This window comes from Acomys russatus, chromosome 7, assembly GCF_903995435.1.
Source record: "Acomys russatus chromosome 7, mAcoRus1.1, whole genome shotgun sequence".
In the NCBI taxonomy this organism is placed as follows: domain Eukaryota; kingdom Metazoa; phylum Chordata; class Mammalia; order Rodentia; family Muridae; genus Acomys; species Acomys russatus.
Window position 1 is genome coordinate 4,076,004 of NC_067143.1, and position 27,999 is coordinate 4,104,002.

The window sequence follows — 27,999 nt, forward strand, 5'->3', positions numbered from 1 at the left end:
CAGCCTGTGACGCCAAACTGGTGATCATCTTGGACTTACTCCCACCACGGCTACACGGCCCCTGTAGGGCATCGTCTTGTCTTAGGCTCATTCCCTGTTTTTTTTTTTTTTTTTTTTTTTGGTTGTTTGGTTTGGTTTGGTCATTTGTTCAAATACAAGATTTATAAAATCAATGAATTCCATTTTGAAAAGGGCGTTTTATTAAATTATAAACTTTTAAAAACAAGCCTATTGAGCGAAATCCAATACTGCTCCCCTAATATTTTATAATGGAATTTTCTTCTACTTGTATCCATTTTCTGTGGCTTATGGACCCATTCATTCTCCCGTACTTAGAGTCAGAGGTTCCCTTCTGAAGAGATCACGACATTAAGGTAAAACGTGGTCCCAGTCCCTGAATTTCCACTTTCTTGCCACTCTTGAATATGTATCTGTGAGACCTGAAGAAGCTGCAATCCTGCCGACTATCGCCCGTGGCAAAATGCCTTACGATAAACTGAGGATTGTGAGGAAAGAAAGAAGCAGACACATTCCCTAGCCAGCCATGTTGTAAAGTTATTCAGAATTATCTCAAGGACGTGTTCTGTGAAGTCTTTGCCTCGTCTCTTAATTTCTCCACAAAAATGGACACTATTCACTTTCAAATGAGCAGGGGGACTACTTGGCAAGTGACTCAAAATAAGTCCATTCAGTGTTTCACAATCTCCATTAGTAACGATCAGGTCTGTGAAATGTCTTGTGATGTACTGTGGGGTAACTTTTTTCATGTGAATCTGGTATAATTTTTGGGAGCTGTTCCCGGAGCCCTACTGTTGTCCCACGAGGCCTCTCCGATGTTGTGATGAGAATCTAAGGAGATGTCTGCCTATTGAAGTAAGAAGCGAACTCATCTGGAGATTCACCATAAACCACCTCTTCATCACTGGTGTCTACGGTGGTCTTGGCTAAAGGTCTTAATGGAGATTATCCCACGAGCCTCTCTCTCTCTCTCTCTCTCTCTCAAGTTTTTTTCTTAGCGGCCAACTTTTCCTTCTGTTGCTGCTGGTTCCACAGCATGAGCATCAAGTGTCGTGGCTGTTTGTTCTCAATCACCGAGGTACTGAAGCCCAGAGGAAGGACAGTGGCTTTCCCCAGCTGCAGCTGCCCCATCGCCCACTGCAGCCTCTGGAGGCTCTTCAGCGGCGCTTTCCTCTTGGAGCCTCTCTTGCCGCCGCTGCCATGTTATTTCTCTTCATTTTATTTTGTGTGTATGAATATTTTGTCTGCAGTTATGTGCACCAAGGCTGTCCAGAAATTCACAGAGATCTACTTGCCTCTGCCTCCCATCTACTGGGATTCAAGGTGTGAGCTACCACTGCCTTTCTAATTCTTATTTTATGTGCATGGGCGGGGGGAATTTGCCTGCATGTATGTATGTACTGTGTGTGCAGTGCCCGTGGAGGCCGGATCCCCGGGGAACTGGAGTTACAGGAGGTTGTGAGCCATCTCACAACCTGGGAGTTGAAGCCAGGTCCTCTGAAAAGCAGCCAAAGCTCTTAACCACCAAGCCATCTTTCCAATCCCTGATAAAAAAGCCTTTTGACTCCAGGGCACTGCTCTCGGGTTTTTGTTTGTTTGTTTTGATGAGATAGGGTTTCTCTAAGTAACCCTGAGTGTCTTAGAACTTGCTGTGTAGAGCAGGCTGACCTTAAACTCACTGAGATTGAGGGTTGCCTCTGGAGGGGGGCAGACAGAACAGTCTGTTCTGCAGAGAATAGGCATAGCTCCTCCAGCCATCAGTGAATCCAAAGGTGACATTTTAGGGGTCATGGCTGAGGGAGGGGCACTAGCAGAAATACAAGGACAGTCAGGATCACATCCCCCATTCCTGGGCCCATAATGATGTCTGCTTTGGGCTCCCTAGAGTGTGCGTCTGCAATATCCCCTCATACCCTGCAGGCTCGTGTGTGTGAATACTCGGATGGTATGTATGTCTTTTCTGGGATTTCTCAAACTTTTAAGAAAGGAGGCATGGTTGGTGGAGGTGGGTCACCAGAGCTGGCTTTTGAGGAGGAGCACATGACTCCATTTCCCATCTGAGCTGTTCCCCAAGCTTCCCAGACATGAAAGCCAGCACCTTCAAGTGCTTGCTCTCGTAGACCAGGCTGCTCCTGCCACCATATGCCTTCCCTGCCAGGTGAGCTGAAAGGGCCCTCATCAAGTTGTTTCTCTCAGGGACCTCATCACAACAATGAGGGTACAACTAGCACTCGTGACATGACGCAAAGCTAATACTGACACAAGAGAATAGGTGCAGAGAACCCCTCCATAACTGTTTCCTTCCAACTATAATGTCACTTCATGGGGGCTGCAGAGTTGGCTCAGTAGTTAAGATCTCTTGCAGAGGACCCAGGATGACCTCCAGCATCCATACGGGGGTTCCCAGCCATCTGTAACTTAGGTTCTAGGGGATCTTCCCTCTCCTGATCTCCTTGGGTACCAGACACACACGTGTTGCACACACATACATGCAAGCAAACACTTAAAAACATTTTTAAAAAACCCTCCTTGGAGGGAGGAAAAGGGGGTCATAAGAAGCAGGAAGTTCAGAAAGTTACAAATTCACAAGACCCCTCCCCCAGGTTTTGCAATCTGTAAACAATGGCTAAGAGAGAGGAGGAGGCTCTGCAAGTTGTAACAAGGGGCTCCCAGGATACAGCTTTCTTGAGTCATCACCTGTGCTGAGGTGGGTGTTCCAGTACAGAAGTCGGCTTTGAGTGAGCTGTGCTCCTCTAAATAAACCCAAGGAACCCATTGGCTCACCAGCCAGATTTGGGTGGGATCATCTCTTCAGACTGCGATTATGCCCTATCTGGGGTGAACGGGCATCTCTTCACGTCACCCCATAAAAAGTCACACAACGCCTTCACCTGTACGAAACGCTGATGGTCAGGCTGGCCCAGGGCTAGGAATTGTCCTGTCTCTCAGGAAATAAAGGCATGAACACGGTAAGGTATGGGCAGGGGTGGCTGGCGGTACGTGTTCAGCCACTTCCATGTTTCCAGTGTTCGTGTACAAGGCCTCACATGGCCACCCGAAGAGGCATACACAACAGGAGACTGCTCCAGTGGTCGGATTAGGAGACCTATCCTCAAAGAGGGGAAGGCTAGCTTGGCTTCTTTCTCAGTCCTTGCGTTGTGCTTGACCTCACACACTCTGATGGTTGTGGTGTCTAGCCTCTCTAGAACGGGCTTGATGAAGTGGCGCCCTCGAGAAAAACAGGCCCGAGACACTGGTCCACACAGAACGAGAGTAAACGTCAGGGCCTAAGGCACACCTTTATGCTTCCTTGGTCTCTTTGCTCAGACCAAGGCCAATGTCTGAGACGATGACAGCACTCAGGTCCTAAAGGCCCTGTGAGGAGGCACGCTAGGGACGCTGGCACCCACGCAGGTTTATGAATACTCCAGACATCTGCGCACAGGTGCACGCAACCACCTGTTCTGACAGTCTGTATTTTAAAACGACAAGTACAAGCACTCAAAGTCAGGGTCTGGGCTTCAGTAAGATAAAGGCCAGGTGTCTCCACAGTCCCTCAAAGGACTCATAGGCACTGGGCCTAGCTGGGAGCTTGAAGTTTTTAGGACAGGTGGGGATATGAGAGGCTGCATATGTTGGGGGTTGGCCGGGCACCAGGTGGGCTTGGTGGCACTTCCGGTTCAAGATGAAGGGCGCACTGTGTGTAGAGTACAGGGTGTAAGGTGTGGGGGTTCAGGGTGCATGATGCCGGTACAGGATGCAGAGTGCATATGGTCTGGTGGTTAACGTTATGTCTAAAAGCTCAGACTTACTATGCTTGAGAGAGCAAAAGAAAAAAAAAAAAATGCCTCTGACGTGTAAGCCCCTAGCTCGCTCGGGCTCTACACTAGCAGCCCACTTCCCTTTTCTCCCAGACATTGAAGACTATTCTTAAATTGACTGATTTTGTAAACGTTGCTGTTCTAGCAAGTTTAATCGTAAGGCTAACTGCTATTTCTGCTTTTGTAATCAAACTTGTTAACCCTGCTCAAAAGATGACTAGGACAACTACAAAACATATATGTCAAAAGTTAAGCTCCTGCCTCCATGTAGGCAAATCACATGCACTCTTGTGGGGTTGCCTTTACAAGCGCTGGGCTTTTCTGCCTAGGGATTTTCTGCATCTCGGGAGTGCTTCTCAGGTAAAGACCTGGTCCCAATCAGTCTGGGTGCCAATATCTAAAATAAAAAGCTTCTTCTTATTAAATTTTATTCACGGTCATGGTGACTCTCTGAGCGACTCCAGACCCCTAAGAGTAGGGTGCACGGTGCACAGAGCCCGGTGCAGAAACGTGTGCGAGAGCTGCAGGGCAGGGGCCAGCTCTCTAGAAGGGGAACTCGCAGACGAAGTACAGGCGCCGCTCACAGTCATGGTCCCACCAGGAACCGTCGTCTGAGGCCTGCGCCACGCAGTTCTCCAGGACGCCGCCATTCGGCTGATCCGGGCTGAGTGGATGTGATGCCGCACTAGGATGGGTACCGGACTCCAGGCTGGACGCACGGTGCCAGGCGAAGAAGGACACGCGCTGGCCGTTCTCGAAAAGGTACAGCCCTTCCGAGCGCCGGTCGTGCACACCCAGCCACACCGGCCAGTTGTAGGGGGCGAGCGTAGCGCGCAAGTACCGGCTTAGCGCATCCATCTGCTGGCGGTCCGCAGGCTGAGCTAGGTTCCCGCCCCGCGCCCTGCAGCGCGCCTGCGCCGCCGCCTGGGTCTCGAAGTCTCGCGAGAGCAGGAAGCACTTGTGGCCTAGGCGCAAGCCCTTCAGGCAACCTGTGTGTGCGGGGGTGGGGTGGGGGTGAGGCGGGGTCAGAAGGTTGGGGGGCGGGGGGGGCGGGGCCAGAGCTAGGCCTGTAGGTGATCAATGAGGTGGAACCAAGGTTGCCGGAGTCAGGAGAGGGCGGGGCCGGTAGGTAGAGGGAGGAGCCAGAGCCGTGCGGGAAGGTAGAGGGCGGGGCCAGATGAGGGTTAGATGAAGGATGGCCAATGAGGTGGAGGCAGGCCTACTGGGGGCGGGGCCAAAGCGCTGGTGTCGGAAAGACCAAGGAAGCCGAGCCAGGGCTTCAGGGGGTGTTGGGGGGCTGAAAGAGGGCGGAGTCAGAGGTAGAACCGCTGTGACCAGTGAAGCCAGGACAGGACTGCTGAAGGCGTGGCTATAAAAGGAGACAGCCCTTCAGTGGTCAAAACTGATCAGGAGGAGCCAAAGCGCTGAGGAGGACAGAGAGGGCGTGGATAGTAGGAGGGATTAGAACTTCAGTGACCAATGAGGCCTGGCCAGGCTGTCAGGGGCAGAGCCAAAGCATTTTGTAGGTGGAAAAGAGTGGGTCCCGGGGAGCCTTCTTAGAGCCTTAGTGTCTTAGGAGGTGGAGCCAGGGTCTTCCGTGGGCGTGGCTAGGGTATAGGCGGTTCCAGACAATGGGTGGGGCTTTCAGGGTGTGGCACAGGTTGGAGCAAATAGTGTCTAACCCACCTCGCAATCCACCTCCAGATGTGCCAGGGCATGCCAGTTCTGTGTGGACCTTCTGGTATCCTGACGCCCGTGGTGCCCAGGTCTCCAGACCTCCCTGGGTCCCCTCCTCCCACCTAGGCCCTCTTGGTGCTCACCCTCCAAGCGGCCGTGCTCCTGCTCAGCACGGACCTCTGCCTCCTTCAGAGCTTGCACGGAGTCGCGGGTGTCTCTCGCTGCATCCCGCAGCTGCCGCAGCCCCTGGGTCAGCTCAACTACGCGGGTGTCCAAAGTGTGCAGACGGATGTGCAGTTGGTGTAGGCCGGCATCCAGGCTGGCCAAGCGGCCCACTGTGAAGGGACAGAATGCTCAACTGGAGGAGCAACCAGGGACCCTAAGGACAAGGCAGGACATGGCCCCCAGACTCCCAAGAGTGGAGTGGATGAGGCGATCTGGACCACGTAGATGAAGTTCAGTGGTTTAGACTCAGGCTCCCCTGATGTGCCTGGCCTCCAGATGGGCCTGTGATTGAACAGACAGGCCATCCGGGTTTCTGGATACTCACAGATATAAGTGATGGTGTCTTCTGGTGTGGGAGAAGAGCTGGGGAAAGGGTTGGGACTAGAAAAAGATGCTGTGGTGGTTTCCTCTTCCTCTTCTTCCTCTGGAGTCTCCTTGGTTCTCCAGGCCTCTTTGCCTTCATGATTTTCAGCAAGACTATCCTCCTCATTTCCCACCGCAGTGGGCAGCCCCAGGGCCTCCTGTAGATCCTGGGGCCGAGAACACACGTCAGTCTCCTTCCCACTTTCCCTCTCAGCTCTCTGAACACCCTGTCCCATGTAAACCTCACTCTTTGCCTAGCTCTACAACCTTTCACCCCAAGCTCACAGTGCCCCTCCGACACTCACCTTCAGCATCATTGACTCCCTCTCTCGCTCCTGCTCCAGGGCCCCTCCCCAGCCTCCCTCCCACTCCCTCCCAAGACCCCGGGCTCCATGGCCAAAACCCAAAAGCTGAGGGACCACTAGGGCCCCCAAGAGCCAAGCTGCCTGCATCCAGCTGGGCTTCCCAGCACCCAGACTAGAAGAGGCCAGAATGCCTGGGGTAGTTCTGGGGTGTTGGACTGGCGAGTGTCCCAGTTGTGTGGACAGATCACAAGCCCCTTGGTCCTGCTAGGCTTGGCTTTCCCTTCTGCCTCCCTTTCTGATCTGGTCTCTCTCAACTGTTGGTCTCCTCAGCTTCTCTTGGTGTGTCTCCCCGCCCCTCTTGGCTTCCAGGAGGCTCTGCCTCTGTGGCCGGAAACCTCCAACGTTCCAAAGCCTGATCCCGCCTTGGGTCTCTCCACACCCACCCCTTGCCACTTTCCAGACTTCTGCTTCTGCCCCCTCTTTGCTCCCGTTTGCAAGTACAAGCATTTAGATGGACGGAAGGAAGATGGACGTGGCTCTCCAGGGCATCCTTCATACTGGTAGGCTTCAGCCTTGGTCCAGGAGCCTTCTCAGAACAAAGCAGGCCGTGTATGATAGGATGCTGGCTTTTGGCTCTGTTCCCTTTTCTCTGTCTTGACCATCCCCCGAGGAGGGGGCTGGAGGGGGGCGGGGCAGGCTGCAGAATATGCTAAGGTTGTTATTATCGGGTGGCCACCACTTACCACACAGCCTAATGAAGGGACTTTTCATCCATTCCCAGGCTCCAGGGCTCTCCCAACCCCCACCCAGATGGCCTACCCCGGCCCTCCCAGCCCTTGTGTGTGTGCCTGCTTGTGGGGACGTGTGTGTGAACGGCACGGCAAGCATGTGTGCAGCTTGAAAGGTGCAACTCCAAGATTCTCCTGCAGGCCGGGCCCTGAGTAGGCTGCTGCTGCTGCTGAGGTGGGTGGTGGCGGTGGGTCCAGTGAGGAGAAGGGGTTGATAGTCAGTCAGAGCAGGTATCACCAGGAAGTACACCAACCTAGCCCTGGGCTCTGAGCAGAGAGCATTCTGCAAGCTGCCTCATCCCAGCCTAGACCACTGCAGTCACCTCCCCTGCTCCCCCTCCTCCCACAGAGCCCCTCCAATCTGGGCTGCTTGCCTGCCGCAGCCAGAGCAATCCTTCCAAACCATAAATCAGATCGCATTACTCCCCACGCCCCTGCTTCTTCACCTTCCCATCAGAAGCAGGAGAGAAGCCAAAGCCGGCCTCAGTCTCAGTGCAGCATGCAGGGCTGGGGCTCGGGAGAGAACCCCCTCCCCCCCCCCCCAGTCTCACCCCATCTCCCCTCACCTCCTGCATCTGAAGACTTACTTCTCTCAGCCCCTTCTCATTACTGGAGCCTCAGCTCTGACCACCATGTAAGATGCTCTCTTGAATGCCTCCTTTTCTTCTAGGTGTGATCCAGCCAGTATGGCCTTGTTTATTCACGTTTGTCTCTTGCAGACCAAGGCAGGAATTTTGGGGTACTTCAGTATTCCCAAGTCAAAGCTGGGCTTCCTAGTACCTAGTAGGTACTCAGTTAAGCTGCTGGATAGGAACAGCAGCTTGGTCAAAGGCTGTAAAGACAGACTTTTGTGTTTAGGTCGCACCTCAGTTCTCAAGGTATCTGCCTGAGTGGGGATGCTGTGGGCAGTGGGAGGACCCAAAGCCAAGGAGGGAGAAGGCTGTGCCATGCCCACTGCATGCCAGGCCCATGAGTCCTGCAGGGCTTTCCTGCCAATTCGTGAGACAGCGACCTAGGGGCCCAGGCTCTGCAAGAAAAAAGCAAAGAAACTCACAGAGGAGACATGGCAGCCCTGTGGAGGTTGTGGGTGTGGCGGCATCTAGCCAAGGCTGCTGGCTCCGAGCAGATGTCTCTCATCTGCCCTCCACTGCTGAGAGCCCCAGGAGGGGCCTTGGAAAGGAACACATCACTTTTCAAGAAAGCCTGGTACATGAAGGGCAGAGTGACCTTGGACAGCCTACTGGCTACCTCGGAGCCTCTCAGGTGCTCATCTGTAGCACAGAGGTCTCTCACCAAAGGCTGGAGACCTCCATAGGGCCTTGTAAACTGTAGTATGCTTCACAGCCACTCAGTGCTTGTTTCAACACCAGCAGCTGTTCTCCATGGGCTCAGCTGCTCAGCACCTGGGTGGCTGCATCAAGACGAGGGCCTCTCTGAGCTGGGTACCAACTCTAGCTTATCCCGGGATGCCCCAGAGAGCTTGCAGCTGGAGATGAACCCAGAAGCTACCCAGAACTGCCCTCTATGGGCGCTGGTGTTCCCTAGTGGCCCTGGGCAAAGTGGAAGTCAGAGCTGGAGAGGGCTCAAGGATGGTGACTGAATCCGCCTTGCCTCTGAGAATGTGCCGGGTACGGGGACACTGACTACCTGTACACTATTGCTTTTGTGAGCCCATGTGTGTGAGATCGGAGGCGATAAAGGATGAATGGAGGATGTACAACCTCAGGAATGTTCTTTAGAATAGCACAGCAAGCCAGTAGAGACAACGGTGGCAGCCTCGGTGCTCTTCACCCTTAACACCACCTCTTTATAGCTGGGTGACACAGGATAAGTTACTTAGCCTCTCTGTGCTTTGACAAGAAAGAAGTCCCTGAACCTGACACCTAGAGTGTACTCAAGGACAGCCCTGGAGGGGGAGTTATGGGCAGGGTGTGCAGTCGAACAGGTGTACATATTTGTGATGGATGGGGGTGTGGGGGTGGGTGAGCTTGTTTGACTAGCACATCTGTCTGTCTACCATGTGTGCTTCTTGTGGGCAGATCTGAGCATGCAAGTAGAGAATGAATGGCGTAGGTAAATCTTGCAGGGTGCTGTCCCTATGCTATGACACAGGGGTGTGACATTGTACACGAAGGTGTGTGTGTGTGTGTGTGTGTGTGTGTGTGTGTGTGTGTGTCTCGTCATGTGTACTGGGCGAGCATGCCCTAAGGAGTAGGCAGCTATCGGTATGCTTGGTTTACAGGATCAGCTTGGGATAAGGGACATGTGCCTATCTCAGGTACTTCCACGTGTGTGGTCTTATGTGGAAAGTTGTGTGTGTCACACACACACACACACATTTGGGGGTATAGAACAGGAATCTATAACTCACAGCATTCAATTTGGAAATACACAGACACTACAAATACAAATAGCACCCCACCATGTGTATAAAGGGTGGGGAGCACTATGGAAGAGGGGCTCTCCTGAGAGAAGCAGGACCCCCATCTGGGACACATGGGGCTAAGCAGGGGTGGAGTCCGGATTTGGGGATAGGGCGGTGGAGAGGAACGGTGGAGGAGGGCGAGGGGAGGGGGCGGAGCTGCGTTTAGGGGGGAGGATGGGCGAGGTTTGGGGGCGCAGGGAGGGGCGGTATCTTTCTGCGGGCTCCCGGAGGGAGGGGAGAGGGCGGAGGGAGGGGAGGGAGGGAGAGAGAGAGGAGAGGGAGAGAGAGAGAGAGAGAGAGAGAGAGAGAGAGAGAGAGAGAGAGAGAGAGAGAGAGAGAGAGAGAGAGAGAGAGAGAGAGAGAGAGAGAGAGAGAAAAACCGGGTGAGGGAGAGACTGCGAGTGCGAGAGAGCAAGCCGGGTGGCAGTGGAGGCACCGAGCAGGAGCAGGCGGCGGCGCGGCGGCCCCAGGCAGAGGAGGAGGAGGAGGTGGCAGAGCCGGCGGGAGTCGCGGCGCGCGTTAGCCCGGCCGGACCCCATCCTCGGGGCGGGCGAGGAGGGGAGCGCGGGCGCAGCAGAAAGGGGGGCGCGCTGCGGATGGCCCGGCCCGGCCCGCGGGGGGGGTGAGGTCCGCGGCCCCCCCGCCCTCCCCCCGGCCCTCGCCCGCCCCCTCCCCGGCCTGCTCGCCCTCCGGGGCGGTGGGGCATGGCCTGAGGGTCCCCCGTGTCCGGGGGGGTGGGGGGTGGGGGGAGGGGGGAGGGGCCGCGGGCGCCGCCGACCGGGACTCAGCAGCCCCGCCAGGCAGGTAAGGGCTACGAGCACCACGGGGAGGTTCTGGGGTAGGGTGCAGTTGCGAGAGCTGGGGTTGCGGGAGAGGGCGGAGGCGCCCGGGATGTCCTTGGCCTGGCGCCGGCTCCGGCCTGAGTGTACATTTAGGGTGTGTATGGGGGGGAGTGCGGGTGTGGAAGGTAGCATGGCCCCTATGGGTGACATCAAATTGGGTTGAGACCCGGTCCCGTGTGCCCCGTCCTAGATCATATCCTTGCTAGGAGGGTGTGCCCCATCCCCCACGTGCTGCGCCCCCTAAGCCTTACTGGTCTCCTAGGCTCTCTGTGGCCAAGACTGGGTCCTGGTCCCCGCCTCCCAACCCGGCTCGGCCACTCCCCCGCCTCGCCCACCCCGGCTCACCTGGGCCCCTCCCTCAGGTCACCCTGGTCCCCAACCCCTCCAAAGCTTAGAGTCTGGGCCAGAGCCTCCTACGCCTCCTGGACCCGGCGCCCCTTCCAGCCGTCTCCGGTTTCTTCCCACCCGCGCCTCGCGTGCCCATCGCGCCTCTGGTTCCTTCTCCGCGGGCCGGCGCGCCCCCTCTGTACCCGCCCCCAGTCCCAGCTCCCTCTCTCGACCCGGGGCTATCCCAGCCTCCTTGCTCCCGCCTTCTTCCACCTCCATTCATTCTCCCCGGGCCCGGCTCCTGGCCACGCCAGCCGTCCCCTGTCACCTCGCAGCATCTCAGGGCACCCCCTCTCTCCCCTTTGCCAACCCCCCCTCGCCGATTCCTCAGCCCGTCTCGGTACCAGCTGCGTGCCAGCTATTCTTAGCCGCCGAGCTTTTGATTCATGCCGCCCCGGCGGAGTGTGCCCGCTCCCTCCCTCGAGGCCGGAGGGGGAGGGGCCCGAGCTGTCCTGGGTGTTGGGGCAGTAATGCCCGCGCTATGGGGGACCTGGCCCTTGCTGATCTTTCATCCCACCTACCACCCCATTCCTGCAGAGCTGGGGCTGCAGGGTGTCAGCCAGGGTCAGCCGAGGGGGAGTGGCTGAGGTCACAGTGCCAGATGGGATGTGGTGTAGGGCGGTCAGCCGACTGAGCTGGAGGCCCGGGGTCTCCTCCTGATCCCGGCGGGTTGGGCAGCAATGCTGGGTACCTGGGGATGGGGGGCTTCTGAGCTCGGTCCCCGCGAGGGGGAGGGGTCCTTAGCTCGCATTTAGACGCCTGCTCGCCTACAGTTCTTGGAACTCTCTTCCTTAAACATTTCGTCTTTCCTTCCCCAACCCTCCCCCCCCAGCCCATCCCCACTCCCCCAAAGTCAGCAGTACCCTCCACTGCTTCCCATCTCCATGGCAACGGTGCAGGAGCTGGGCCTGGTGTGGGGTGGGAGGGACCAGACCAGACATTCTGCTTTCCGGTTCTAGAGTGGGGAGTGGGGGGTGGTGAACAGGAGAGATGAGGACCGCATTTGGAAAGGAGCTTTCCCCTCAGTAGGCCACTTGGAGAGGGACGACCCTCCCCACCTCCTGGTCCCCCATATTGCTGTAGCTCACTTTAGCCTCCTCCCCAGCCACCCCAACCAATCCAACTTCTCCTCAGTCACCAGTACCAAACAGTGCCAACCCACCCACCCTGCTGTACCAGCCCTGAAACACCCACAGGTCACCGCAGCTGCCCACACCCACCCAGGCCATCACAGCTTGTCACCTGGACAGTCCAGCCAGAGCCAGACTCCCTATCCACCCACACATCCTCTTCACATGCCCCAGTAACCTCTCAGAGTTCCCTTGGGCACAGCTCAGGGGAACTTCTCTTTTCTGTGCATCCACCCCCACTCGTGTCCCTCCATCCCCTACAGGGACAGCTCCTTCCACAGCAGCAGCCCTCCAAACATGTGGTCAGCCACACATCAGTGAAGTCACCAGCTCTCGGGCACCTCCTGCTGCCCCAGGCTCAAAACTCACACCTCCATCTCCCCTTTACTATAAAAGTCAGTCTCTGCCTCCCTGGGGTGACGAGGCCAGGCTCTGGCCAGGAGGGCAGGATGCCGGGGTGGATTGGTCCACCTGTCTGTCCTTAGCTAATTTTAGCTTCATTTTCTGTGGCTTTGACAAAGTGGGCCAGTAGATCCCGCGGTGATTCTGTGATTTCTGGGACACACTGGGTCAGCCACAAAGTGGAGCGCAGGGGGGTGGGGGGCTGCAAGCAGGGCCAAGGACAGGGAGGAGAAAGGTGGCAGGAAGGCTGTAGAGGTGGTGTGAGCTTCTCTGTGAAGCAGGCTGAGGGTGTGTCTAGCCTTCCTTGCCTCCCAGGGCAAAGGGAATAAGTTGCCACTGTGGGGGCCTCCGAGTGGCTCTACAGCGAGGATCACCCTTGCTTTGCCTAGCTGCCTGTGATGCTGCTGTCCCCCGTTGCCCCGTGGCCCCATGATGACCCACAGCCCCGCGACAAGCGAGGACGAGGAACGCCACAGTGCCAGCGAGTGTCCCGAAGGGGGCTCAGAATCGGACAGCTCCCCAGACGGGCCAGGGAGAGGCCCCCAGGGGACTCAGGGCCGGGGCAGCGGAGCACCTGGTAACCTGGCCTCTACCCGAGGCCTCCAGGGACGCTCCATGTCTGTCCCCGACGACGCCCACTTCAGCATGATGGTTTTCAGGATTGGCATCCCTGACTTGCACCAGACGGTGAGTGGCTATGCTCACCTGCCAGCTGACAGACACCGAGTCTCTCTCCCCACTCCCAATCCCAGCTCCAGCTGGACTCCACTCCTGTTCCAACTTACCCTTGACCCTCAGACCCTTGACCCAACCTAGCCCTGGCCATCCTGCCTCCCACCAGAAATGCCTGCGCTTCAACCCCGATGCCACCATCTGGACAGCCAAGCAGCAAGTACTCTGTGCCCTGAGTGAGAGCCTGCAGGATGTGCTCAACTATGGACTGTTCCAGCCCGCCACCTCAGGCCGGGATGCCAACTTCCTGGAGGAGGAGAGGCTGCTAAGAGAGTACCCCCAGTCTTTTGAGAAGGGGGTACCCTACCTGGAGGTGAGGCCACAGAACTCTTACCAGAAGTCACGCCCTGGAACATACCCACCCAGTCCATCACCAAGAGAACCCCCACTGGGCTCTGCAGGACTTCCTGAGAACTCACAGGGGAGACGTTCCCCCGTCCAGATCACCAGCTGAGTTGACTTAGATGATGTCCCCTCCTTCCCCCTAAGCTCCTTGTGCCATCAGCTGGTAAAGGAATCCCAACTATGGTAGTCATTCTAGAACATTCCATGTGTGTGAGGGCGTCCATGCTTATACTTACAAGGTGTGGCCTGACAGTCTTAGAAAGGTCACCCTATCTAGGGCCACTTCCATGTTAACCTTGAGCTCATTCTGGGAGGATGGGAGGAGTGCCAGACATTACTCCCCAACAAAGAATCTGATAAGTTTGTGTCCCCCTCATACCCTCCCCTTGGCCACAGTTCCGCTACAAGACCCGAGTCTACAAACAGACCAACCTGGATGAGAAACAGCTGGCCAAATTGCACACGAAGGTGAGAGTGCCCCACTGGCCCCCTGCACCCAGAGCGCACATTCCATCACCTTCTTTTCCAGTCTCTCCCCAGCAGCCATCCCATCTGCCAACTTCTCAGTTACACTAGATCCATTCTGTAACTTTGAAGGTGCATCCTGTTTGGAGACACTCATTTATCTCTGTCATAACTCCTTCCCGCTTCCCTCTGTGGCCTCCCTCACCTGCCCAGACCCATATCATCTGTGCTTGGTGTATGCATGTGCTGCTGGTGCTGGTGCTGGTGCTGGTGTGGGTGGATGGGTACACAGATGGAGGCCAGAGGACAACGTAGGGGAGTCAGTTTTCTCTTTCCAGCATATGGATCCAGGGGATGGACCTCATGTGGTCAGACTTGGTGGCAAGCACCTTTACCTGATGAGCCGTTTCACTGGCCCCACCCTTTTTAAAAACATGGTCTTTTACTGGTCTGGGCCTCACCACATAGGCCAGACTACCTGACCAGGAAGCCCCAGCAAAATGTCTGTCTTCACCTCCCCAGCACTGAGATTACAAGGGCGCACCATCAAGCCTGGCTTTCTTCCTTCCTTCCTTCCTTCCTTCCTTCCTTTCTTTCTTTCTTTCTCTCTTTTCTCTATGCTCCCCCTCCTCCTCCTCCTTCTTCTTCTTCTGGTTTTTTGACACAGGATTTCTCTGTGTAGCCAGCCTTGCCTGTCCTGGACTCCCTTTGTAGACCAGGCTGGCCTTGAACTCATAGAGTTCTGCCTGCCTCTGCCTCCTGAGTGCTGGGATTAAAGGTGTGCACCACCACCTGGCAAGCCTGGCTTTTTTATGTGGGTTCTGGGGGATCTAACTTGGGGCCTCATAAGAAGCACTTCACTCCTAGCCCTTCAGCCTGCTCTTTTAACTCTGCCTTCTCTGCTCAGAAGCACTTAGGGCCCTTTTCTTACCCTCGTCAGCCAGTTTCCTGCCTGGATAGTTTCCACAGACGCCCACAGTCCCCCAGGTCTCTGCCTACATCTCTCCCAAGCACAGCCTCTGCTGTCCTTTCCAGCTATGTTTATGCTGTTGGATCCTTTCCCTTCAGCCCTTGGGCAATATCCCGGCTGTGTCTGCCCTGGCCCTCAGGAGATAAGAGGGAGTCAGGAGGGATAATCCTTGACATTTGATGGAAAGAAATTCCCCCATCTGTTTCTTTCCCCAAAGCTTCTTTCTCCCACACCATCCACTCAACTCTTTCCTCCGCTCCATGCCTTTTCCCTCTTACCTGGACCATCCACTTTGGGAACCAGCGGCAGCCATATGCAACTCCTCTGTACACATGACAGGTGTGAATTGAGTCACACTCCAAAAGCATTACAAAATCCCACCAGTTTTTTTTTTAAGATTTATTTTATTTTTAAGTGTGTGTGTGTGTGTGTGTGTGTGTGTGTGTGCACGTGGGGGGTTCTGTGTGTGGATATGTACATATGAATGCAGGCACCTGAGATTGCCCCTGGAACTGGAGTCACCTGCCATTGGTTGGTGCTGGGAACTGAACTCAGGCCCTCCATAAGAGCAGAAAGCAATCTGAATAGCTAAGGCGTTTCCTCAGCCACCATGGTATCTTTCTAAAGTTACATTTATTTATTTGTTTATTTATTGGCATGTGTGTCTGGGGTTGGGGTGGGGATGGCATGTTTATGTCAAGGCTCACATGTAGAGGTCAGAGGATCATTTCTAAAGCCCAGTTTTCTCCTCTTACGTGCTTTCTGGGGACCCAAATTCAGGTTAGCCGGCTTAACTACAAGCGCCTTTACCACTGAGCCATCTCGCCGCCCCTAGGCCGTGATATTTTAATTATTTTCTTGTGGGTTGTCTATGGAAACAGTAACACCGGGGATATGTTCCTTTAAGAGCTTGTGTTGTCAGGACAGGTGTCAACACGGTGCACAGAGTCCCTCTGTCCCGGTCAGGGTTTCTGTTACTGTAAGAGATTCCATGGCCATGGCAGCTCTTACAAAGGAAACCGTTTCCCTGGGGCTGGCTCATGGTTTCAGAGGGTTAGCCCATTGTGGCCATGGTGAGAAGCGTGGCAGCACACGGTACCGGAGAGTTCTACATCCAGATCAGCCGGCATCAGGAAGAGAGAATGAGCCACTGAACTTGGCTTTAGCTCCTGAAACCTCACAGCACCAGGGACACACTTCCTCCAATAACGCCACGCCCTGTGAGCTTTCGGGGACTATTTCCATTCAAGTTACCATATCTGTTTTAGAATATAACTTTTAAGGAAGGACCTCACTGTGTAGCCCAGGTTGGCCCAGAACACACCATCTTCCCACCTCTGCCCTCTGAGTGCTGAGGCGACTGGTATGACCCACACCCACCGCCAGACTTCCTTTTGCCTTGGAAAAGGGCTGGTCGTGTGTTGCTTTCTCCTACCCCCCAAACCCCTCACTCAAATCTGCCTGATCTCCCTGATGCCCATCTCTCTTTGTACATGATTCAGACGGGGCTGAAGAAGTTCCTGGAATATGTGCAGCTCGGGACGTCTGACAAGGTGGCGAGGCTGCTGGACAAGGGGCTGGACCCCAATTACCATGACTCAGATTCAGGAGGTGAGAAAGGACACGGGCCGTGAAGGGCTGTGGTGAGTGAGGAGCAGGGCTGGGTAGAGAGGCCAGGGACGCCACCTCAACTCCAGAGGGTGAGGCTGAAGGACCAAAGGTTGTAGGGGGCTGAGCTAGGAGACCAGGGGTGGAGTCTAAAGGTGGGGACCAAGAGTGCTGGAGGCGGAGGTCAGAGGCCTGCCTCTGAAGGCCTTCTCTTGCCCTTCAGAGACACCTTTGACCCTGGCGGCGCAGACCGAAGGCTCAGTAGAGGTGATTCGAACGCTGTGCCTGGGCGGGGCGCACATAGACTTCAGGGCCCGGGATGGCATGACAGCACTACACAAGGCTGCATGTGCTCGGCACTGCCTGGCACTCACGGTGAGGCTGCTGTAAAACCCGGAGGGTGGGACCCTTTCTCCTTTCCCTTTTATTTCCCCAACCCAACCCCCTTCGTTTCTGTCCAAAAGAATCCGCCTTCAGCCAGGTCTGACGTAGACACACCTGTAATCCTAGCCCTTAGGAATGGATTGAAGACTGGCCTAGGTTACGTGACACCCCATCACACCCCCCTCAACCCAGATAGTCCCTCTGTATCTCCGCCACAAAGACTGTTTCCACACGCTGACAAAGCACAGTTCCCGTTGTCAGTGGGAAACTGGCTGTGCCTGAGCCTGGCTAGCCCGTATAGCTCCCTCACTAAAGCTTCCTCCCTGAGCACTTGGAATGGCCTCCTTCCCTCTGCCCAGCCAGTGCGCATCCTACCTCTGCCTTCCCAAAGTACCAACCTCTAAGGGCCTTAGAATACAGAAAGCGAGTTCCTGCCGCTCAGAGAGACCATTTCCACACACATCCTGGATTTGCCCCTCCCTCCCTCCCTCCACTCATTCTTCCTAGCCCAGCGTTCCCCTCCCAGCACACTCACTCTCTCACAGGCAAATCCAGACCCTTCTCATACCTAAGACACAAAACACACCTTCCAAAAGCCAGGTGTGGAGGCGTAGGCCCGGCATCTCAGCAGGGGAGGTCAGAGGAAGGAGGATGAGGCACATGAGGTCAACCCTGACTACATCATGAGTTTGAGGCTTGCAGGGGCATTGTGAAACTCTCTCAACAAAGAAACGAAGTGCTTTCCCAGGCAAATAAGCCCCATGTGTCCACAAAATGCACAGAACAAATTAGCGTGTAGTTTCCATGTGCGCTCACGTGCATGCGTGCGTGTGTGTGTGTGTGTGTGTGTGTGTGTGTGTGTGTGTGTGTTTGTGTATGTGACCCATCAGCAGGCATGTACCAACGTGACAGCCAAAGCTACCTCGGCTACCAGTCCTTAAGAACCAACCACCATGTTTCTCCAGATATGGCTTTCACTGGTATTCAGGGCTCCCCAGTTAGGCTAGTCTGGATGACCTGCAAACCCCAGGGATCCACCTGTCTCTGCCTCTCCAGTGCTGAGATTGCAACTGTGTGCCACTTTTTTTTACATGGATTGTTAAGATCAAGCTCAGTCTTCACGTTAGCATGGCAAACACTTTACCAACTCTACCACCTACCACACAGCCCCTGCATACAGTTTTATTTTAAAATGTTCTTTTTCCTCTGCCTCTAGCAGGCCATCCGAACCCTCTTTAGGCATAGGTCAGGATGGGCTGCTCCCAAGGACTGAGGCACACCCATATTCACAGATGCTTCAGTTCAGTGATGCACCGCTCTCTTTGCAAATACTTGGCACGAAACAGTGTCATTAATTCCCAGAGCCAATGGACACTCTTTATGGACTTGTGTATGTGTGTGTCTGCATGTGTGTGTGTGTGTGTGTGTGTGTGTGTGCATGTGTGTGTGTGTACATGTGTGTATGTGTTTGTGTGGTTTCAGATCTTTGCTATCAAGTCCCTTAACCATTGACCACACCAGGCTGTTTAGATTTAAATTAATTAAAATGGAGTAAAATTAAATCGCACTTCCTTAGACTCACCAGCCACAGTCAGGTACTCATCGCCCCCTTGTGGCCACCGTATTGGATAACACCACTGGAGACAGTTTGTTGTTGTATCCTACTGCACAGGGGCCGCTGTTAACACTTGCTCTTACACAAACTTAAACTCCTCTCTTTTCTGCACTCTTTATCTCATCCCCTAGAACCTCCACCCTCAAGGAGGCTGGCTCAATATTTGGATTCACACCATGCTTGGCTTTCCAAGGCTTCCTTCTGTGAGAGGCTATGTAGTGCTCCCACGTTGGTCAGGGGCACTCTTACACTTAGATCCCCACCCTTCCACCGGTCTTCTCTACAACCATGCCATGAATTAAGCCCATGGTCGTGGACACCCTTCAGTGGCTCACCAAAAGTCACCCACTAGGGGAAGGTTGAGCTTCATGTCAGGGTGAGAGCGTCCTGTGGGGGTATCTGCCTTGTCTTCTGAGTGTTCTTAAGGGTTAGGACTGATGCAGGTTGGGAACAGGGCCTGGCTGAAGTCTACAAGACTGTCAGAGGGGCTGGAGAGGTGGTGCAGTCAGTGGAGCGCTTTCTCTGCAAGCCTGACGGTTCAATCTCCAGCACACACGCAGAAAAGCAGATGTGGTGGCACGTGCCCGTAATCTCAGAGTTTGGGAGGCAGAGAGAGGAGGATCCCTGGGCCTTGCTGGCCAGCTGTTCCACCCAGATTGGCGAGCTCCAGGTTAAAGGAGAGACTCTGTCTCAAAAACTGCAGTGGAGAACAATTGAGGAAGATACTTGGCATTGATTCCTGGCTTCCTCTGTGTGGAAGCATACATGCCTACAAACACACACACACACACACACACACACACACACACACACACACACACACACGAGCACTGAAGCAGAAATGAGGCAGGTCATAGGGCTCACCACCCTACAAGCCCCTCAAAACTAGAGCTGCCATCTGTTCTTTCTTCCTGAGTTGTCTGTCCCTCCTTAGGCACTTCTGGACCTTGGGGGCTCCCCCAACTACAAGGACCGCCGAGGGCTGACCCCCCTGTTCCACACAGCTATGGTGGGGGGAGACCCCCGCTGCTGCGAGCTACTTCTGTACAACAGGGCCCAGCTGGGCATTGCGGATGAGAACGGCTGGCAGGAAATCCACCAGGTATCCAGATTCAGCCCCGAGCACTGGGGAGAGCTTGGATACCTAGGCGCTGCAGCATCCAAGGGGCTGGGGTACAAAAGAGACAGCAGAGTTCTTTACAGAGAGGAGAGTGAAATTAGCATGGTCCTCACAGAGGAAACGGTGGAAAGGACTCCAGAAATAGACAGACAGATGAGGCTGGTCGCCTGATTCACTTGAAGGGCCAGCCTGGGTATATACAGTGGAGTTGCCGAATGCTTAGAGTCAGGAAGCCTCTGAACAGGAATGGGGCAAGACATAGAAAGGGATATGGATGCAGAGATTCCTGACCTTAAGGAAGAGGGCACTGGGAGGATTCAGATGAGATCTGATCAGGCCTATGCATCCCCTGTACCCCCAGGCCTGCCAGCGAGGGCACTCTCAGCACCTGGAACACCTGCTCTTCTATGGGGCCGAGCCTGGAGCCCAGAATGCCTCAGGAAACACGGCCCTGCACATCTGTGCTCTCTACAACAAGGTCAGCTCAAGCACTATCCACCTGCCCCTTCAAAGACACATGCTTCACACCAGTTCAAACCCTCTCCACTCAAACCTCCTTGCTCCGTAATCTCTCTCTGTTCATTCACCATTTCCACCTACCCATCCATCCATTCACCTATCTATCCACTTATCCATCCATTTATTCATTTACCCACCCACTTATCCATTCATCCGCTCATCCACCCACCCTCTCATTCATCCACCCCTCCACCCACCCACTCATTCATCCACCCCTCCACCCACCCACTTATTCATTCACTCATTCATCCACCCACCCACTTATTCATTCACCCATCCACCCACCCATTCATCTGTACATCTACAAACTCTTCCACCCATCCATAAACTCATCTGTCTATCACGTATCCGCCTACCCACCCACCCATCTACAAACCATCCATCCACCTACCTACTCACTCAGCCATCATCCAATCATCATCCATATATCTATCTACTCACTTATCCATCTCTCTGTCTAGCCATCCATATTCCATCCATCCATCCATCACTCATCCACCTACCCACCCACCCACCATCCATCCATCCATTTATCCATCCACCCATCCATCCCTCTATCCATCCATCCACCTATCCAGCTATCATCCACCCATCTACCCATCACATTTTACAAGCTTCTCCCCTTTGTCTGGCTCCAAGCTTTATACTGGACTTCTGGTCTAATCCTTGGTGCCCAGTAAAGTGTCTGGACTTGGCTGGAAGTGGCTTTCTGAAGGATGTCAAGACAGCAGGGGCAGATGAGCGGAAAAGAGTGATCCATGAAGGGAGCGCAAGCTGTGTAAAAGACAAGAGGCTGGACATGTTGGGTTTTTGCAGGATACAGAGGAATGAACAAAGTACAGCCTGGGTATGAGAGTGTTGTGTAGTCAGCAATTCAGTGTTGTATGGAGGGTCTCCTCTCCAGGAATTCTGGGGAGAGATGGGCTGTAAAAAGGAGGCAAGGGTCTCACCCAACCAGTCTGCTGCCAGCAAGAGCTAAGACCCCTTTGCTACCTAAGTACCAAGAGACCTCAAGTGAGCCAGGCCCCTTGGAACTGCAGCCTTCCCCCTCCCCAGGTTCTTGCCCTTGAAAAGCTGCTTGGAGGACATCAGGGTAGGGAAGGCAGCACCTGCTGGGATGCTGCTGATCTGCTCCCCCCCCCCCCTTCCTCCAGGAAGTCTTCCAAAACATCCCCAGCCCCTTCTGCCTCCTGAGAACTCTCAGTGCTGGGGATATGGCAGGTATCCAAGTGCTGCCTTGTGGCAGTGAGCAGGATGCTCAGCGCCAAGGGAGGACTGGTGCTCCTCAAACCCAGCAACATGGTGCTGGCATTTCCTTGCTACTGTTTTCTCTACTGCTCCTCTGGGTCAGGGCCTCTGACTGTGAGGCAGGTGCTCGATGGAGAGAGGAAAAGCTCCAGGTCCACACACCCAGGAAGGACCTGAACAAGTGCCTTCCACTCTCTGAGGCTCTGTCCTCCCTGAAATGGGAATCATGTCAGCTGATTGAAAGGGATGAGTGATCGTGTGCATTAAGTATTCATCCCTAGAAGACAGCCGTGATAATAATTGTTATTATTAGTATCATCGCAGTGTCAATTGCCAGGATGCGGTCAGAAGGCTGGCATTCATCTGAGCAGGGGAAATTGAGTGCAGAGAATTATACAGCAGCCACTATTCCCCAGAGAGGGCCAGATGAGTGTGTTGTTTTGCCTTCAGTTTTCCCTCCCCCGAAGCCCCACCATCTGTGAAATGGGTCAGTCATGAATACCCTTCATACAAAGAATTAAACAGGTGAACTTTCTGTTTGCTATCAGATCAAGTAGATGCTTAGCAAAATGAGTTCATCTTCCACTTCTCTCCCTTGTCTTCCCTCTGCTCATCCTATTGGTAGCTCCCGATGGGCACATCAATACACCCATCCACCACCCATCCATCTACCCACTTATCCACACACCCACCTACCCATTCCTCCATCCACCTACTCATCATCCAACCATCCTTCCTTCAATCCACCACTAATGCATCAACCCATTTATCCACACACCCACTCACCCATCTATTCCACCCATCCACCCATCTGTCTGTCTACCCCTCCGCCACTAATCAGTTCATCCATCCATTCATCCACACACTGACTTATCCGTCATCCATCCACCCATCCATCTATCCATCCATCCATCTCGCTGTCTGTCTGTCCACCCTTCCACTCCTAATTAATCAATTAATCCACCCATTCACACACACACACACTGACTTATTCATCCATCCATCAATCACATCAATACACCCATCCACCACACATGCATCCATCCATCCACCCATCCACCACCCACCAATCCACCATCCATCCACCCATCCACCCATCCATCCATCCACCTATCCATCCACCCATCCACCACCCATCCACCCATCCATCCATCCACCCATCCACCCACCCATCCATCCACCCATCCACCACCCATCTATCCATCTACCCATCCATCCACCCATCCACCACCCATCCATCCATCCACCCATCCACCCATCCACCCATCCATCCACCCATCCACCCATCCACCCATCCACCCATCCACCCATCCATCCACCCATCCATCCACCCATCCACCCATCCACCCATCCATCCATCCACCCATCCACCACCCATCTATCCATCCACCCATCCATCCACCCATCCACCACCCATCCATCCATCCATCTGGCCATCTGTCTGTCTGTCCACCCATCCATTTATCGACCCAGGATGGATCCTTCTGGCAAAAGTCAGGTTTCCTAGGCTATGAGACTCTCAAGGGTGGGATCAGAATCTGGTAGATTCTTGTTCTGTCCCAAGCCCCCAGCACATAGTAATTCTTTTGCATCCATGCATCCCATCCGTACACCTATACATCCATCTATTTATATATCCATCTGTCCATCCATCCACCTGTCTGAACTAGGTCTGACCTTCACCCTTTGCTGTCTGTCTCCTTGGCCCTGCAGTATGCATATATAGCCCTGCTGGTGGTCTGGTCCTAGACTGTGAGTCTCTCTCATGAGTCGGGACAGACTCTCACAGACTGCTCTGTCCAGCAAATATTAGTCCTTGATGTATGCTGTACAATGAGCAGATGAATGAATGCATGACAAGTTGAATGAATGATGGAGCTTGAGATGGAGCTCCACCAGGACGGTGCATAGCTCCGGGCTCAGAACTCTTGACAGGTGGCTGCTGATTTTGACAGATTGAATGACTCAACAAACGAATGAATACTTGAGTGACTTGTGCAAATGAATTTTGATTGATAGCTCCATGTCTTCCATCTTTATTATCTCTTCCAAGTGCATTTCTTGAGCACCTACTGTGTGCATCGGTGCCAGGTGATCGGGGATGGACGATGAATCAGGATGGTGCCAACCCCAGGGAGAGTGGAGGAAGCTCTCAGTTTGGTGGATGTTAAAGCAAATAGTTGCAATCTCGTGAGATAAGTGCTAGTTTGTAAATAAACACAAGATTCTCCAGGTGCACAGTGGAGGGAGCCACTAAGACGTGGATGTTTAAACTTGGCTGGATACAGGATAACCTAGGGAGCTTGTGAACCACACTGTAGCCCCATGCCCCTTGAGGTAGACTTGGGGGGGGGTGTGAAAGCATGCAAAAGCATACGTATATGACATCATGGGACTACATGGCTATGCATGCTTACACACAGCACAGCAGAATGCAAACTGGACTTGCTTTGCTATCCATCAGTCAGACCCAGACAGACAGACATTTAAATCCCAGCACTCGGGAGGCAGAGGCAGGTGGATCCCTGTGAATTCGAGGCCAGCCTGGTCTACAATGCGAGTCCAGGACAGCCAAGGCTACACATAGAAACCCTGTCTCAAAAACCAAAAACGAAAATTAAAAAAAAAAAAAGTAGACAGACAAACATTAGGCTCTGAAGGCTAGGCTCAGGCACGCATATTGACTGCTCTGATCCTGTAGAAGATGCCTATGTCGAGTGCAACATATACATTTAAGGGTGTTCCTGTGTAGAAGGTGTGATAAAGAGACACTTGTGAACTCACGTTCGAGGGAGCCAGAGTGGAGTGAAACTGCAAGCCAATGTGGGTTTGTCCAGACCAAGACAAAGGGCAGATGACATTACTCCATTGAGTTCCCGGGCAGTCCCTGTGGGCTGAACACTGCTGTAGGAGCTTGGTGTCGCAGACAGACCCATGCATCTGTGCGACTTAGCATGGAAGAGAGCAGGTGACATAGAATATAGGAGATCTGGCATACAGTGTTTTGAAGGAAATGGGGTAGTATTGGCTTAGAAGAATATGTATCCAAGCAAGAGAGTCGTAGAGAGATGAGGACATGTGAACAAATTCCTATCAGTCCTCAGGAGGCTGACAAGGAAGATCACCATGCAGTGGGGGCCAGCCTGTGCTGCACAGCTAGTACCAGGCTATCCTGAGACCCTGCCTCAAGCAAACAACAAAAGATGGGTCAGGGAGGGAAAAGCTCTCTGAAAAGAAGGCACTTTAGTAAAACCCAAACAACGTGAAAGTGTGCTGTGGAGAAATCAGTGGGTGGGGAATTCCAAGCAGCTCTTAGATCAGTAGGTGCAAAGGCCCTTGAGCAGAAACATGGCTGCTGTGGGGAGGAGGCATCCACCACGCTTGGAGCAAAGGGGTTGCTAGGTATTGAGGTTGGGGTGGGATAGCCAAGTGAGTTGTTTGGGTAGAGCCCTTTAGGTCATTTTGGAGACCTAGTTTAGTTCAGAGAGAGATGGGGAATGCTAGGTGACTGATACGGGTGTATGTATCCCCCACTATCTCCTACCCTTTGTGTTGTGTGTCCTATTGCTTCTGGGTCTGGCAGACCTAGGGGACTGAGGGTGGTGGTGCAGAGCTAAAAAGCACTTGCATGCAAGCATGAGGACCTAAGTTCAAATCCCAAGAACCCATGTAAACACCGGTGTGGTAGCATGATGCGTAATCTCGCTGCTCCTACAGGGAGATGGGACGTAAAGACAAGGAAATCCCTCGAAACCCATGGACTAACTAGCCTGACACAGGCAGCATCAAACAAGACACCTTGTCTCAAACAAGGTGGAAAGCAGAGCTGTCTTTTGACTTCCACATGGGCACAGTCACCCACAGGAACGAACACACACACACACACACACACACACACACACACACACACCTGGAATGGAATCTGAGGTCAATTCATCACCAGCCACATGACCTTGAATGATGCCAAGAGCTTAGTTTCCTCATCTGTGGGATAAACACAGTGATAACTCTCAGACAACTTTCTTGTCTGAAGCTCAGCACCTGGCACACAAGCAAGGAGCCCTTCACAGAGTTGGGGGTGTGTGCTTCTGTCTCCAGGGGGTACTCAGCCGCATCAGGAGCCCAACCCCCTTAGCAGGAGACAACTTCTGGAATCTGGTGGTAGAAATGGGAGATGCTCAGCACCTCACAGGGTGGAGAACAATCCTGTCCCAAGCGTCCAGAAGAGAAAGGTCAGCTGCCTCTCCTCAGTGCAGCACGCACATGTGAGGGGAAGGAAGCAGGCAGCATTTATATTTGCAGAAGACTTTATTTAACCTGATGGTTCTAAACGTATCATTACTTCAATATGAAATTACTAGAGATACATGTTTTTGTGTCCTAAGCCTGACACTTCTTATTTATTTATACACTGTAGTCCTGGACGTTAAACCCAGGGCTTGCACATGTTAGGCGGGCACCCTACACTGAACCACGCCCCAGCCCCTCACTGGGGGATTCTAGGCAGGGGCTCTACCACTGAGCCACACCCCAGCCCCTCACTAGGGGATTCTAGGCAGGGGCTCTACCACTGAGCCACGCCCCAGCCCCTCACTGGGGGATTCTACGCAGGGCCTCTACCACTGAGCCACGACCCAGCCCCTCACTGGGGGATTCTAGGCAGGAGTTCTCCCACTGAGCCACGCCCACAGCCCCTCACTAGGGGATTCTAAGCAGGGGCTCTACCACTGAGCCACACTCCAGCCCCTCACTGGGGGATTCTAGGCAGGGGTTCTACCACTGAGCCACGCTCCAGCCCCTCACTGGGGGATTCTACGCAGGGCCTCTATCACTGAGCCCCGCCCCAGCCCCTCACTGGGGGATTCTAGGCAGGGGTTCTACCATTGAGCCACGCCCCAGCCCCTCACTGGGGGATTCTAGGCAGGGGCTCTACCACTGAGCCACACCCCAGTCCCTCACTGGGGGATTCTAGGCAGGGGTTCTACCATTGAGCCACGCCCCAGCTCCTCACTGGGGGATTCTAGGCAGGGGCTCTACCACTAAGCCACGCCTCCAGCCCCTCACTAGGGGATTCTAGGTAGGGCTTTACCACTGAGCCACACCTCCAGCTCCTCACTGGGGATTCTAGGCAGGGGCTCTACCACTGAGCCACACCTCCAGCTCCTCACTGGGGATTCTAGGCAGGGGCTCTGCAACTGGTCTACATCACAAGCTCACTTTTTACTTCTTATCTTGAGATATCATTTTGCTAAGTTGCCCAGGCTGCCCTTGCCTCAGCCTCCCAAGTAAACTAGGATGACAGATGTGAGCCGCCAGGCTCAGTTTCCCAGTGTATTTTATGCACACAGTCCATCTCTCCCACAACTGGCTGCTGCCGTGGCTATGCTGGTTTGGGTGCACGTGTTTCTGAAGTCTCCCCCCTCCCCCACGCACATCGGCTGTGATACTCGGTGCTAACTTGCTGTTTATTTCCCTTTCCTCTTGGACCGCCGGCTGCCACTCTCAGGAGACCTGTGCCAGGATACTCCTTTACCGTGGAGCAAACAAAGACGTGAAGAATAATAGTGGGCAGACACCTTTCCAGGTCTGGGGTTCAGGGTTAATAGGCAGTTGCAGGGTCTGGGAGAGGGGACACAGGGGACCAAGGGACAAGAAGCCCGGCAGTGAGGATGCTGCAAGGGGACCATAGTCTGGGGGATGGGGGGGTCAGGTCAGTGGAGTGCAAGGCGGGTTGATAGTGGAAGGCCCGGTTAGAGGGATTCAAGATGCTTCCTGTCTCTGCCCTCTACTGAGCATGCGCCTCCCCCCCCCCCCACCGCACCGCACCCCTCCTGTACCCCTCCTCAGGTGGCTGTGATTGCTGGGAATTTCGAGCTAGGAGAACTGATCCGCAACCATCGGGAACAGGATGTGGGTGAGTGAAAGGAAGCTGGGATAAAGAAGGAACTGAGGGATCATGCTGGGCCTTACAGAGGTGTCAGGGTGGGGCCCGCACTCCTTAGCATTCCAAGGACTCCTGGGAGTTAGAGGTGGGGGATAACTCAGTGCACCTCTTTTCCACTTTCTCATGTCTACCTTTCTCTCTCTCTCCCACAACCTCTTGTCTTCATGGTCCCTACCTGCCTCTGTTTCCCCCCTCCTACCTGTCCACCACCGTTCGCTCTCAGTACCCTTCCAGGAGTCCCCCAAGTATGCAGCCCGGCGTCGGGGACCCCCAGGCGCAGGGCTGACTGTACCCCCAGCGCTGCTGCGAGCAAACAGTGACACAAGCATGGCGCTGCCCGACTGGATGGTGTTTTCGGCCTCAGGGCCCTCATCCTCTGGGACTCCTGGCCCTACCTCAGGACCTCAGGGCCAGTCACAGCCCTCAGCCCCCAGCACCAAACTCAGTAGTGGAACCCTCAGAAGTGCCAGCAGCCCCCGGGGTGCCCGGGCACGCTCCCCATCCAGAGGGAGACATCCTGAAGATGCGAAGAGACAACCTCGAGGCCGGCCCAGGTAGGCAGGACTCAGGCTCACAGCCCCTGGTCCAGCCGTTCTAGCACCCATACAACCAGCCCATCTCCCTTTCTGTCTCAAGAGTGATGGGTCCCCTACTCACCTGTAGCCC

General features: G+C 54.3%; 2 protein-coding genes and 1 pseudogene across 2 annotated transcripts in view; 1 reads left to right on the forward strand and 2 right to left on the reverse strand.

Moving 5' to 3' along the window:
- Positions 1-206: 206 nt before the first annotated feature.
- Positions 207-3,036, reverse strand: LOC127192390 (ribosome production factor 1-like; annotated as a pseudogene).
- A 1,294-nt stretch (positions 3,037-4,330) lies between these two features.
- Clec11a (C-type lectin domain containing 11A) lies at positions 4,331-6,695 on the reverse strand. Its single transcript, XM_051148442.1, has 4 exons — positions 6,410-6,695; positions 6,067-6,271; positions 5,660-5,851; positions 4,331-4,828 (listed from the first exon to the last, which is right to left on the reverse strand). The coding sequence occupies exons 1-4, from the start codon at positions 6,554-6,556 to the stop codon at positions 4,383-4,385; spliced, it is 990 nt and encodes a 329-aa protein (XP_051004399.1). The 5' UTR covers positions 6,557-6,695; the 3' UTR covers positions 4,331-4,382.
- A 3,646-nt stretch (positions 6,696-10,341) lies between these two features.
- Shank1 (SH3 and multiple ankyrin repeat domains 1) overlaps positions 10,342-27,999 on the forward strand; it is a 52,783-nt gene continuing 35,125 nt past the window's right edge. Inside the window, exons 1-11 of the mRNA XM_051148443.1 lie at positions 10,342-10,426; positions 12,773-13,070; positions 13,225-13,428; positions 13,857-13,928; positions 16,398-16,506; positions 16,727-16,878; positions 19,437-19,604; positions 19,984-20,100; positions 26,896-26,973; positions 27,237-27,303; positions 27,557-27,887. Coding sequence (XP_051004400.1) covers positions 12,813-13,070; positions 13,225-13,428; positions 13,857-13,928; positions 16,398-16,506; positions 16,727-16,878; positions 19,437-19,604; positions 19,984-20,100; positions 26,896-26,973; positions 27,237-27,303; positions 27,557-27,887 — 1,556 coding nt within the window. The 5' untranslated portion in view covers positions 10,342-10,426; positions 12,773-12,812. The remainder of the gene's footprint in view (positions 10,427-12,772; positions 13,071-13,224; positions 13,429-13,856; positions 13,929-16,397; positions 16,507-16,726; positions 16,879-19,436; positions 19,605-19,983; positions 20,101-26,895; positions 26,974-27,236; positions 27,304-27,556; positions 27,888-27,999) is intronic.

Coding starts and splice junctions, on each gene's coding strand:
- Clec11a (XM_051148442.1), bottom strand. CDS start 6,556: ATGCAGGCAGCTTGGCTCTTGGGGGCCCTAGTGGTCCCTCAGCTTTTG. Junction 6,272..6,409: donor GGGAGTCAATGATGCTGAAG/GTGAGTGTCGGA, acceptor TCTCGGCCCCAG/GATCTACAGGAGGCCCTGGG. Junction 4,829..5,659: donor GGAGCACGGCCGCTTGGAGG/GTGAGCACCAAG, acceptor CCGCACACACAG/GTTGCCTGAAGGGCTTGCGC.